General features: G+C 49.0%; 5 protein-coding genes across 5 annotated transcripts; 2 read left to right on the top strand and 3 right to left on the bottom strand.

Moving 5' to 3' along the window:
* Positions 1 to 461: 461 nt before the first annotated feature.
* BP5553_09798 (Arginine deiminase type-3) lies at positions 462 to 1,097 on the bottom strand (the record flags this gene model as incomplete). Its single annotated transcript, XM_032018421.1, has 2 exons — positions 462 to 711; positions 799 to 1,097. 2 exons carry the CDS (start codon positions 1,095 to 1,097, stop codon positions 462 to 464), a joined length of 549 nt encoding a protein of 182 aa, XP_031865258.1.
* A 640-nt stretch (positions 1,098 to 1,737) lies between these two features.
* Positions 1,738 to 4,101, bottom strand: BP5553_09797 (Uncharacterized protein; the record flags this gene model as incomplete). Its single annotated transcript, XM_032018420.1, has 1 exon — positions 1,738 to 4,101. The coding sequence occupies one exon, from the start codon at positions 4,099 to 4,101 to the stop codon at positions 1,738 to 1,740; it is 2,364 nt and encodes a 787-aa protein (XP_031865257.1).
* Positions 4,102 to 6,501: 2,400 nt separating this feature from the next.
* Positions 6,502 to 8,574, top strand: BP5553_09796 (uncharacterized protein; the record flags this gene model as incomplete). The annotated part of the gene is made up of 3 exons (XM_032018419.1): positions 6,502 to 6,571; positions 6,622 to 7,585; positions 7,647 to 8,574. 3 exons carry the CDS (start codon positions 6,502 to 6,504, stop codon positions 8,572 to 8,574), a joined length of 1,962 nt encoding a protein of 653 aa, XP_031865256.1.
* A 355-nt stretch (positions 8,575 to 8,929) lies between these two features.
* Positions 8,930 to 10,924, bottom strand: BP5553_09795 (AMP-binding enzyme; the record flags this gene model as incomplete). Its single annotated transcript, XM_032018418.1, has 3 exons — positions 8,930 to 10,060; positions 10,188 to 10,858; positions 10,918 to 10,924. The coding sequence occupies 3 exons, from the start codon at positions 10,922 to 10,924 to the stop codon at positions 8,930 to 8,932; spliced, it is 1,809 nt and encodes a 602-aa protein (XP_031865255.1).
* Positions 10,925 to 11,629: 705 nt separating this feature from the next.
* Positions 11,630 to 13,311, top strand: BP5553_09794 (putative realted to GPI transamidase component S (Phosphatidyl inositol glycan class S); the record flags this gene model as incomplete). The annotated part of the gene is made up of 2 exons (XM_032018417.1): positions 11,630 to 11,920; positions 11,980 to 13,311. The coding sequence occupies 2 exons, from the start codon at positions 11,630 to 11,632 to the stop codon at positions 13,309 to 13,311; spliced, it is 1,623 nt and encodes a 540-aa protein (XP_031865254.1).
* Positions 13,312 to 13,373: the final 62 nt, after the last annotated feature.

Here is a 13,373-nt window from a genome sequence, read left to right as displayed (position 1 = left end):
GGAGGGGCAGAACTTGGAGGCGGTGGCAGAATAAGTTCGGGGTTTAGAGAGCGCGGTGGAGACAGACCGCCAGGGAGCTTCCTAGGAGCCGGGAACTTTAATTTATAATAGCTAAGGGAACTAAGGGAAGTAATATTTAATAGTTACCTGGCTACGAAGTAGGAGTTAATAATTATACTGGTGGTTTAGCTAGCTAAGGGAGGAAATTATCCACAACTGTAGGAAGCTTGTAAATGTGCCATTCGAGTACTACGAAGTAGCGCCATAACCCGGCCTATGGCTCACCACCACCACATCTTAACGTTGAGGGAAATCTTTCGTTTTGACATCCTGTCTTGTATCACTTCCCTTTACTAGTAATTTATCCTAGAAATAGAACCGAAAGGCTTTGAAATTACCTACCCAGTATCTACTTGCCTTCTCGACAAAATTTCTTCCCTTGGTACCGGCCGCGAGCTCTTTCATCCCGCTCGGCCACTATCGTTAATTCTACCACGGTCTTGCGTCGCCTTCTTTTTCTGACAGCATCTGGGCACGGCAAGAATTTTCTTCCCTTTATATTCAGCCGCATCTACTGCAAATAGAAGATATTTATTTGCGTATGCCCCATCATCGTCATCCAATTCGTTGATGTTGATCTGCAGGATCTCAGGGTCAGGATCGTTGGCAGGAACGAGATGGTCAAATGTGACACCGTAGTAGTCAATTTGTCTGGCTCGAGGTGGTCAATGGTCAGCGATAAACAGCGTAATCACCTTTATTGATATGCGGTCTGAGCAAAGACCACGATGTGCTTACCTTAACGGCCTCACCTCTGTCACCCAGCCTAGGTATTCATCACGCACTACAAAGTCACCAGCAATCTCAGGACGGACTTCCCGCCCATATATTTTCTGAAATGCCAGCTTTGCCAGCTTGGGCCCGGCAGGCTGTGGAAACACCGGAGACAGGGGTTCCGCATCCCACGGTGTCTTCGGAAGGAGTTTTTGAATAGACACAAGGGGTCCCCCAATCTGGATTCTGAGCGGCTGTTCCACTGGCGGGGAATGGGCACCGTGAGTAATAATGCACGGCGGAATGTAAAGCTCGAGAGCCATGATGTGGGGCGTAAATAACAACGGGTAATGGCTTTACGAAGGAGAAATGAAGACTATTCTGCGCTTTAACTTCTAGTCTTTACGTCGGGTTTCTTGGTTGTGTGTATTAGCGGTGTTGGCTTGGTTAGTTTGAGGGAAGTGTTGGAGTCTAAGGCTCAGGTGTCAAGTAATTAAGCCTCGTTACCTAGAGGGCTGTGTTAGATTATATGATCTCCGGCTGCCGGGCTACTTACTTAGTACTGCCCCGATCTGTATAATATAAAGTCTCTTCTCCGAATAGGCTTCTCCTGCTTAGACTTAATACTATTATATATTATATCTTATTAGAATTCCGTCTACTCTAACAGTCATAAAAATCGTGATTCCCTCGAACGAGACTCTGCTAATCGAAATACCATGGTGCTGCTAGCTAGACAGTGGCTGGATAGCGCTCAGTTAATCCGCCAATTCAAATGCCATAATAACGAAGTCCCCAAGTAATTACACACCAAAGCCTATACCCCTTCCAACATTACAAACCACCGTTCACAGCACATTGCGACCTCAATTCTCGAAACCAGGCAATCTAGATGAAAGGACCAGCCATCAAAATCCTTGGAGCCCTAAATCATAAAGGAGGTACATGTGCGGGAGGTTTCCATCAAGCCATTAGAGGACCCTTATAAAAATGGTAATCATCGAAATCTGTACTTGTGAGTGTAGGTGACCGAACCGACGGAGCATCTCCTTCCATGACAGGTGGTGGTGTCGACGACGCATTATGACGATATGAAGGCTTCATCCTTGCCATGGAGACTGGTGGTTGGATATGCCAAGTATCCTGAACGGCCCAGCAATAACTGTTATCATGGCTTGCCTCTAGAACATTCTGGTTTGCTCCTTTCCATGGTGGCGTGCCTCCCAGCCGGGGATTGAGGTGGTACGAGACGTCTTTCTTGTAACGGAGATTGGGTGTCTCGACAGAGACGGGTGCAAGCGTTTGCAAGATTCCGTAGATTAGGACCCATCGGCCTCGGCGGGCTGCATACGGATCTATGTCCCCGGCCTGGTCTCCCTTTTCAAATCGGACAAAATCATCAACCAGCTCGTTGGTCACAAAATCGGATCCAAGCTGGTAGATATTGGTTGATTCTGTGTATGCCAGGGCGGTTCTTCTCTCAGCCATCTTATCGTCGGTCTGCTTGCTCCCCTTCTTGCCAGCTTTAAACAGGCTCTCTCGAGAGCTGGAATTGGTTGATACTGGCTCGGGAGTCAAAGGGTATGGGTGAGGTATATGCGGGTATCTGTGTCGGTTATCGAATGCTATCAGTATATCCGTCATTGGGAGATCGGGTGTGTCGGCCTCGAGAGCTTTGTTGGTAGCATAGACTATGTTCCACTTCCGCCCACTCCTCTCCTCAGCACAGTCCCAGACAACCTCCCTGTTGACCAGGTATTCATAAAGTGCACCGAAATCCTTCTGAAGTGATTGAGCCAGATCTCTTGTAAGCCATTGCTCTGCTCCGGCCGATGTAGGTGGCGGCCAAGTCTCATAGACTGATTGATAATGCTGCTGGATAAAGTCACGCAACCGTTCGAAGCTGGCTCGAGAGGCTGATAACTGAGCGCTCGTCTTTGGCCACATGTCTTCAAAATCAAATTCCAATAGCCGGTCTTCGCAGTTTTGGATACGCACTTGAACCTCCAAGCTAGCTCGCTCTAAAAGAGCTTTCGTAATGGGTGTGACGAATTTGAAATCGCTATAGCTCTCCAGTTGGCTGTACATTCCAACACTGTGCACGTACGCTTCCCTCCAACCCTCCTCCCAACGAACGCATTGGCTCTCACTCCAAGCAAGGATCGAGGTAGCTGCGGCTGCATTGTCCCGGACATCATCAATACCCTTGCTAACAAGGTAATCAATGATCATACCAGCTGTGTCTGTATCAGGCGGCATATAAACCTCGAGGCGTTCATGGAGATCAGTAAGGGCCTGGTAGAGATTCAAGCCAACCAGAGATGCTTGGTAGAGAAGCGCGAATATATTGCGCGTGGTAGTCTGATGGCGAAGGATATCGGTCTTAGCATAGTTGGTGGGTGTTGGGAAATGAATCTCATATGATATCTGTCCGTCGTAGCCGCCTCCGCCATACTCTGACATTGGAGGCGTTGTCTGGTATGTGCCATCTTGAATGGGAGAGCTGATGGGAGATGGGGACATGTCAAGCGAATGGTTGTCATCAGTGGATCCGTCACGTAGGAGAGTGATGAGATATCGTGAGTCAGTGGCTTCAAGTACATGTGACGAAAGGCGGAAAGAAGGAGGGGGGCGTGAAGAGTTATGGTGCCCATGACCAAAGAAGACCAAAGTATCACCATTTGGATCCCAGAGCTCGGGGTCCTTTCGCAGCTTATTCCATGGTTGCGGGGCTCTGCCAGATCCCATCCATCGCTTCAACTGAGATCCATGTGGGAGACCTGGAAGCTTCCCTTGCGGGGGACTTGGCCGTCCATGGTCTTGTGCATCAGAGAGTTGACGTTGGCGAAGTTTGCCTTGGAAAGGGGATTCTCCTGCGTCTGTCTCGTGGGACGTAGGGCGAATGCTTGCGGAGGTGGACGGTCTAACGTCCTCATTCTTCTTTTTCTTCCCAAAGGTCTTTGCAAGTCCTTTCCGGACACCTTCACTTTTCTTATCCATCATAGATCGGAATGTGGATTTCTCAGTACCAGATGCATCAAGCACAGCGGCGTGAGGTTTCCGGCCACGCGCATATGCTAGGTCCTCCATCCCACTCGACCCACCAGATCCGCCAGTCCTGATTGTATTGTTATCATTGGCAGGTCTAAAAACCAGCTCGTCCTGGAATTGCCCTTGGTGGTCGTTTGGAGAAGACATAGGGAAATCTCCAATAATCGAGCGCGACCTGTCCGATCCACAGTCAATGGTAGCTTGGAGATATTGTGCACTTTTCTTGGCCTTGAGCTTGACCTTCTCCTTGCGCACATGAGCACTTCTACCCGACATATTGAAAGACGAGAGGTAAACGCTGCTGAATACTCATATACTGTCCCATGCGAGTGAGTGTATTTAGGCTGAAGGTCGGCAACGTCAGATCGGGAACAGGACGCGTGAGATTGATCCACCGTAGACGATGCAACGATGCAACGAGCGAGCGAGCGGCGACGAGCCACAAGATTCAGGAGCGCTGATCTTGGGATTGCCTTCTTTCACCGCCGTGTTCGTCTATATGAGGTGTGACGTTCTTCACAGCGCATGGCGATATCGAAGGCGGCAAGACAATCAAGTTGCGTGTCGTGTGCTGTTTGGCGAGACAAACCGACAAGTCGTCGAAGCTCAGAAAAGCTCCAATGTCAGACAAGCCACGCCAACTTCCACTTCCACTTCAGCTTCGTTTTTGCCTTTCAACTCAATTTCAATCTGGGATCTGGCTTAAGTCTAAGTCCTACGAGTAGTGGTATGCTGTACCGACCAGTCGCATCGTTCACACATTACCACTGCTTGATGCGTCCCCATTCAGGGCACCAAAGTGGGCATATAATAGCTCATGTGGTTGTAAGATCGAATTGAGCCCCAATTAAGGTTGTTGTACGAAGTATCGCAAATGCGACCGTCTGCGGCTCTGCAACCACTTTCTAGCCAGCCTATAGGTACCTAAACTCCTACCTTGGTAGGTATGTGAACACCGCCTAGCTTGCCATAAGCCACGTCCACATAGTCAGTCTCATTATTATACAATTAATAACAGGGAAGACCGCCGATAAGGAATTAGGGCTACTATGCCATATTTAATTTGGGCTTAATTCGCCCTTAAATTAGGACTCAAGTCGATCTTACGATTACTTGACCTACTTGGGCCATTATATGCGCACTCCAGTAGGCCTGAATGGGGCGCAGTAAAAACTGGCGTGGGCGCACCAAAAAGTGCTGATCTACGGTTTTACCAATTCGCGAAAATGCACTTGCCCAACGATACAACCGATCGCTACACCATCGTGGCGACTCTACGCCCAAAGGTTCTCTTCGAAGAAGAGAAAGGAGATGCCCCCAGAAATCACAACATCAACGGATCTAAGCGGGCTAGATCGATGTGCAACGCACCTATTTCTAGAGCCCTAGCTAGGAAATAAACACGCGCACTCTCACTTTCGAAGTATAGTGATGCAAAACAGAAAGCTAAAAGGTTTCGCGACAGTTGGAGGGACAACCAAGACCAAGGCTACGTAACAGTACAACAGGATAAAGGATCGGCGAAAGGACACGCTTCGGTCAATAGTACGAGTAGGTAGGTTGTGTTCCTAGAAAGTATCGGAGCTCCTATTCTATGTGGGTGACGCTGACGCGCAATTGCAGGCCTCGTAGGATGGGGAAATCCCTTCCCTTCCTAGCAAGGTGAACCAACGGATATCCTAGATATACCACCCCTGTTCGGACCTTTCAAAGCTTATTTACTTTCTTTTCCGGTACTAGTAAGCTAGCAACTAGCTGGAGCCTTGTGCGACGTATTGCCTCGTTCGTGGCTGCTTACAGAACTAGTCGTACCTAAAGCTGGAGGGTGAGATATGCTGCCTCTGAGGATCATCTGCCCTCATCGAAACCTGGGCATTTGTTTCCCCCCCCCCCCCAGTCGATGTTGTTCCTAGTGTAGTTGCGGAACTTTATGTAATGAGCAGGATCCTGAAGCAAAAATCTCTTAACCCTCGCCATAAGTATTTGAGCTCATCATGGCTACAAGAGATGCAGAGCCGCGCGCCTCTATGTCACTCATAGTGATGCCGAATGCTGTGCTACTGATAGGAAATATTTTACTGCTCTTCAACTGTCCTAGCTGTTAAGGCGTTCGACACACTGACCCAGGATACAAAGTATTTTGACATCGAAATATCGACAAGAGCCTTTTCAATTTCCGTCTTTGGACTAATCCGTTGCTGCTCCAGCCTGAGTCTCTCCAAACTGCGTCTGCGCTATCCTGCGGGATGCAGTCATAAGGATTTTTTTCCCTTGCTTTGCAGAATATCACCCACTCGAGTACTTCGTACCAGTGCAAGCATCACAGTAAGTCCACGGCCACTGGACTAGGGTGCTAATACGTAGTACGTTGTTGGTACTCGAAAGACTAGTCGTTATTTTACCTACAGTTAAGTATCTCCCGCTCAATGGTGGCAGTGTGAGACCCAGCTTGCTGTGGGCGATAGAGGGAATTTGGCGGTGGCAGTGCTACCAGCCCGGATATTGGTTGGGCAGCTGGCTTGGGCGTCTTCTCGCAGGCATGTTGCCTAACAGGGCAATCCGAATTGTGGCTGGGCTTGCTATTGCTTTTCTGTACTTCGTGAGAGTCTTGCCATTCTCCATCATGTCCCTCGTTCACCCCGTTCTGGTAAATCATAATATATCTTTCACCTCACAATGGCACAAACTCCCAATGTCCATCACGGCTTTACGAAGTCATGGATCGACTTCGATCGTCCCTCTTGGCGTAAGTACCCTAATTCCACTGAGAGAGCATAGCTAGATGCAGCCTTGCAGAACGACGAATCACGATGACAGACAATGGTGGTGCTTGGGTTTCCGGTACTACTGTTATCCTCCTCGCCCTAGCATCCCCTGCTGCGTATATAATATGCAATCGTGCAATAGCCGGAACTTGGGCATACCTGGAAGGAATCTATTTCACGCAGCGAGAGGCGAGACTTCCGAAATCCAGTTCTACTAATGTACCAAGGGAGGATACGGGCCTGCTCCCAGCTAAACGCAAATTTTATTATGCCAAAGTCCGCAAAACATGGAGATCATCTAGAACTCCTGACTTCGCATTAATTGAACTAGGACGACTAGGCTGGGAAATGGCAACTCATCATCCTGTTTCGGCCAATCACACCGGCTTCAAATGGGCAAATTTATGGGCTCGCAAGTTTGAGCTCCTGCTGTGCTTTTTCTTAGAGCTTCTCTGTCTTGCCATATTTGGGCTCTTTGCATGGGGTAGTATAGCCGCTACAGGTCTTATCTCAGACACCATTGCTCTATCAGCGTCAGAAGATTGCGGCTTCTGGATTCCGGATCCAAAAGCAACACTGAAGCCCAACGGGACCTATGGATACTTCTATCTCCAGGAAATTGAAGCCATGGAATATGCCAAGACTTGTTATGGAGCCGAGAAGGGTGCTGATGGTTGCAACTTTTTCGTGACTCAGGATTTTCCGATTACCGAAACCGAGAATGATTTTTGTCCTTTTGAGGAACTCTGCCTTGATGGCCGATATACAGCTTTCTCGATGAGCACAGAGCTCATCTCATCCAAATCACTTGGTATCAACGTTCCAACTGGCTACAAGTTCAACCGAACTACTACCTGTGCACCAATCAAAAGGGAAGGTAGGGTGGTGGAAACCCCTGATTCATACGAATATTACTATGGCGCTCACGGAATTAATAACTGGACCTGGAAATCTCCCAAAGGCCAGATTAAATCATTTCCTGGCTATGATGTGGCGTGAGAAATCATCTGAGCTTATTCATACACCCCACATACTAAGTACTAACTGCTTCGCTAGTTCTTTCTGTTACGAAGAAGGCTCATCGGCGGGTTGGGATCCTATTCCAGCTTTTCGCTCCAAAGATTACGAAGTTACAAGCCTATTTCTGATCCGATCCCAGAACAACTACCATAAAACATCCCGAGACGACCCTATCTTCCCAGCAAAATTGCAGGTCGATCCCCCGATGCGGCCCTACCCACTTTTCTATAATGATGACCCTGTAGCCACCACTCTTGCATGCGTCGATAGTGTTTCTGTGTGCCATGCAAATGGGGAATTGTGCTGGAATAAGATTAACAATCCCATCAACGAACTAGCCCCTCACATCGAGAAAACAGGGTACTACATGCTCAATATTGCACTTACGCGATCCAACATCTGCAACGGCATTTTCCTCCGAGGCGGCAGTGCACTCGACGCCCAGTCAAAGATGCAGGCGAACCTATCCGTCCCATTATCATTACCACTAGCGCCCGAGCAGTGGAAAGTCGAAGTCCGCTCTCTTTTCAAGGCGTCTCTGGCTCGGATTCAAATCGACTTACGGGACTATATGCGTGGTGCCGCAGCAAATGTAGCTGGATTCAAGGACCACACTGAGTCCGGATACACTGAGATGTGCGGCGCATATAAGTTTCGGACCGTTGGTTGGACGAATATCAATGCCTGGGCGTTTTGGCTGCTGATCACGCTGGTTGTTGCTGTGTATTTTCTTAGTTGGGAGCTAGGAGAGTCTTCTAAGGAACAAAAGACGGTCGCGGAATTGATTTGGGCTGCTACAGCTGTTCGAGCTGTCAAGCTGATGTATCGTAAATGGGCGTCTCCAGAAAGAGCCACCGTTGATGCGAACCAGGCCGCGGCGGCCAATGAATCAAATGCGGCCGGAATGTCAGCAGTACATGTTGTTGGTGAGGACGAGGACGAGGACGAGGACGAGGACGAGTAATAGAGTATAATAGTTTTTAAGTATTTACGTGTACCTGAACTAGACAATATACAAACTATATAAAGCTACATATACACAACGAGAAAGATAGGAGAAGTTTCTGAGCTGGAAGGAAACTTTCGATGTGCGATAGATCTAGCGCAGAAAGAAGGTCTATCATTGATGGATATCATTTACCTGCACCTACTTTGCCAATTTATGTCTCCTTTCCGCTCCGGCTTGGTAGAAGAATGTGATGAGTTGTACCCAAACGCTTTATATCCAATACCTTTTCAGACGCCCCAGCTCCAATTGTGAAGATACATAAATACAGGACCCCACACCTCGCACATGTCAACCCCTAGACATAAGCAAGTTATAGCTTGACTTTACCACCCCGCAACTCCTCCCAATCCTCCGGTCGAAACTTAACGTACGTTCCTCCCTTCAACCAGTACAGTTCATCTTGTCCAGTCTTTTCAGGGTCCACACCCTGAGACCTCACAACATGCTTTTGCTGCTTATTGGTTCCGGTCAACTGCATGTTACTAGCACTGATCAATCTCAAAAATAACGGGACGGCAAATCTTGGTAGGCGCTCATGGGCATGTGTGGCCAAATCACTCATCAGCCTGTCGCTAGGTTCTTCGGCCAGCACAAGCACGACACAGCCTGCACGACCATCGTGATGAGGGAGCTCAACGCCATAGACATTAGCTTCGTGTACAGCCGCGTGGGTTCCAAGGACTTCGGCAACTTCGTTGGTAGACACATTCTCGGCCTTCCATCTATAAGTGTCGCCAATACGGTCGCTGAAATAGAATCGGCCCTCAGAATCACGGCTTAGCATATCGCCAGTGCGGAAATATACATCGCCTTTCTTCAAGACATCGCGCATGATCTTGCTTTCGGTCGAGGAGGTATTGTTGAAATATCCTTGAAATCGCCTCGATATATCAGCGGGGGGGAGTTGATACAATAGCTCGCCTGGTTCCCCTGTTTTGACACGTCTACAGAAACCGGTGTTGGGATCTCGCCATGGTTGTTCAGTCTCCCAGTCCAGGTCAACGAGGATTGCTGCTGAGCGGGTGAGGAAGGTCCCAAAGGTACCGAAGCGTCCAACTGACCCTTTGCCGAAATCGTTGCGGGTATAATTCCATAAGGCCCCAGAACCTTCAGTCGCGGTATAGAATTCGGCAATAGCTTCAATACCGAAGCGTTCCTTAAAGCGGTTCCAGATATCAGGTCTCAACCCATTGCCAAATGCCATCCTCACGCTGTTTTTCTTATCCAGAACTTCGCCCGTAATAGAATTGACTTCGGGGGCCGCCGATAATAGGTATCTGCATGTTTCACCAACGTATTGGATAACTGTAGCATGTGTTGACCGGACTTCTTTCCAGAATGTTTTCGTGGAAAATTTCCTGCCAATGGCGATTGTAGCACCGGAACGGAGTACCATACAAAACCCAAGGACGGCAGCAGAAGAGTGGTAGAGTGGCATGGACTTATCAAGGTTAGAAGAGATATAATGCGGTGCCAGGTGAACGTACAGTGTAGAGGATATCATTCTTCGAGAAGGAATTCCAGCTCGGTACAATCATCGATGCGGTTAACACCTTGTTCCAACTTACAATTGCAGCTTTTGGAAGCCCTGTCGTACCGCTAGTATATATGAGCATACCTATATTCTGAACCTTATCCTCTGTGCGCGCAGAATCTGGTTCCCGGCTTTCTTGAATGGACAGAATCTCACTCTCCAATTCCGGGGTGAGGATGTCGAACTGGACGCCGGGCAACTCATCCCTAACCTCTTGAGTGAGTCTATCCTGAACTTCCGGGTCTACTAGAACTAATCGAGCTGTTGAAAGCCTAATGCAATGGGCTAGGGCCTTGTCGGTTAGATTATAATTGATGCAGGCAGGCTTCGCTCCAATTGCCCATAGCCCAAACCAGATGAAAATGAACTTTTCCGAATTCATAAAATTCATCGCCACAATATCTTTCGGCATAATACCATGCTTCGTCTTGAGCCAGGTTCCATATTTCAGGACCGTCTGATATACCTCCTTGTAGGTCCATTGCCGGCCTGCATATATAAGAAGTGCTTTGTTTGCCAAGTCTCCACGCGCATGCTCTTCGAGAATGTAGAAAGGGTTAAGTCGATCTCTCCTATGCAGAAGAGCTATCTTTATCATCGATTTGACAGCGGGCGCGATAACGCGGTAATCATAACTAAGGCTGGTTCTCGCGTTCAAGTAGGCCAGGCCAGCGGCGGCTGCCGGCGCAGCGAGGGCGATTGGAACTGTTGGACAACCGTCAGAACACGCCTTTGAGGGGGAGAGGCACATAGAGCATGCAGACCTGGCATTGCACTAATTGTCTATCTTGTCGATCGACTTCGTACGAGTATCTCGGGGCCTCTGGTAGATTGTTCCGTTGTCAATTTCGGGGGTTGAGGGAGGATCTCTGGGTCCTTTAAGGGGGTCTGAGTTGATGTAGGAGAGAGCGGGGAAAGGAAATAGCGTTGAGCTTAGATAACAAACATTACACTACACTACCCAAGGAGACTTAAGGGGACGTGGGTGAATCCGTAGCCCAAACATTGCGAGGAGCAACAGCAAGATGCCGAGGCACAATACACAATGCATGCCACCTGTGGGTGCGAGCACAAAGACACTTGGATAACTTACGTGCGTAGGCACTGCCAGCGGCCATATCAAACACAGTGCACCATGGTACTTGTACGAAGTACAGATATTAATAATTGGGTTCAACCGGTTCAAACATTCCTCGATATATGGATATACAAATCATAACATATTATATACTTATATTAATTAGAAGTTAGAATGGCCTTTGCAGTGGGGCATTGTGGACCCTCAGCCTTGTCCGCCCTGCGCCGGGATCCCTGAAGCCACGGTCGCGTCTGACCTCGCATGTTGAATTAAGACCTAAGAGCTTCACAACCACCACAACAACCACAATCACAATGCAATGAATGGCAGAACCAGACGTCATCCGTCCCTGCTCCCCCCCTGGCAGATGTGACAATTGAAAACTCTCCAACTCCAGAATGTCAGCATCTTCGCAGGCTCCTCCTGCAGCCATTCCAGAGTCTGGAGTCCAACAGGATGACGATCGCAAGTCGAAAAATGGAATAACAGCTCCCGACAATGCTGTGTCCGCCATGGCCAAAAAGGAGCCGCCTCCTGAGAAGCCGGCGGAGATCCGATTACGCCGCCTCGTTATATTGTCCTTCTGGCTGATCATATTATTCCTGGGCCTGCCAATATGGTGGAGGACTACAACGATTTACAGGGCTCGATTGCCGCTGGATCAAATGATGGACTGGGCCGAGGGCAGAGTATGGCTATGGACACACCTCAACTGGAGGAAGAGCTCTAGGCTGACACCACATTATAGGCATGCCGGCCGGTCTTTCCCCTCCGGATATCGATAGAGGCGGATTTCCTACAAGACCATGAAGCACAGCACCTGTTACGAACGACTCAACACGCCTTAGATGACTTGAACGATTTCTCGGCACATCATCTTCGACTACAGCTCTCCCCGTCTGCCAGTGCGTCAACAACAGCCCCGGAACTCTCTACCGGAGGTGAGGAAGAGGAGGTGGCCCTCGTGATACGGCTTCTGCCAGGGAACACAACAATAGCAGACCTCCAGTCATATTGTCCCATATTAGACATCTATTATACACCCAACCAAATACCCTCCAGCTCGTCTTCCTCGTCGTCGCTAGCTACATATATTGCCAATACACTACGAGAACTCTTTGCCGAAGAGCAGGCAATGATTGCATACCTACTATCCACTAGCTCCGCGCCTCCAGAACGAAGTCCCAAAGCATTGGCACCAGAGGTCGCAGAATCTCTCGCGAAATGGACCACCCGCTCGATGAAATATTCCCGCACATACCACCTCACCTTTTCCCTTTTTACGCCCAATGCCACACCTTCGTCGTGGGATATTGAGGCAGCACTAGAGGCGTATATGAAACCCTTACTAGAAAGCTTCTCCTCAATCAGCAACTTCACAATCGATACGCAGGTCCAACTCTACGCAACTCCGGGAGTTAGTGGCAACATTTTGAAAAAGGAGGATTTGAGTGGCTTCATTAACGCTGCAGAATGGCCGCTCAGCCCCAGCATCGGCGGAGCTCCAACGGTGAACTTCATTGTTTACGTCGGCGACATGGAAGTCGAAGGCGGAGGCAAAAGCTGGCTCATCCCGCAATGGGGAGGCGTCGTTGTCCAGTCCGATATCTCTGATCTCCGCCCAGCAATGCTCATTTTCTCGAATCAACTCATGTCGCTCCTCGGAGCCCCAGAATCGGGTTCCCTCCCTCTCCGCCTAATGACCCTGGTCCGTGTCCGCAGTGCCGGCCTCCTACTAAAAGCCAGCGGGACAATGGGAAGTCTAGCTCGGTTGACCCTCGCCCTACCTTCCATCAGTATCCCAAGATCCGTTGCTGACGGTGTGTATACGACCGTCGAACATTTGCGCAAGGCATGTGATGGTTTAGGTGGGAAAGAAGGGTTGGAGAATGCCCGGATAGCTGAGGAGGCTGCTGAGAAGGCATTCTTTGAGAAGAGTATGGTGGGCCAGGTTTATTTTCCTGATGAGCACAAGGTTGCTGTTTATATGCCGTTGCTAGGACCTGTGGGTGTTCCCTTGGTTATGGGGGTAGTGAAAGAAATTAAAGCGTGGAGGAAGAGGAAGAGGATGAGTAAATAGGTAGCCATTTAAACGAGAGACTTACGCCTGCCGCTCATTACTCATGGTTCCGGTGTCATCCG

Source organism: Venustampulla echinocandica (assembly GCF_003357145.1).
Source record: "Venustampulla echinocandica strain BP 5553 chromosome Unknown scaffold_12, whole genome shotgun sequence".
NCBI classification, from domain to species: domain Eukaryota; kingdom Fungi; phylum Ascomycota; class Leotiomycetes; order Helotiales; family Pleuroascaceae; genus Venustampulla; species Venustampulla echinocandica.
This window is presented reverse-complemented; position numbering and strand designations above follow the sequence as displayed.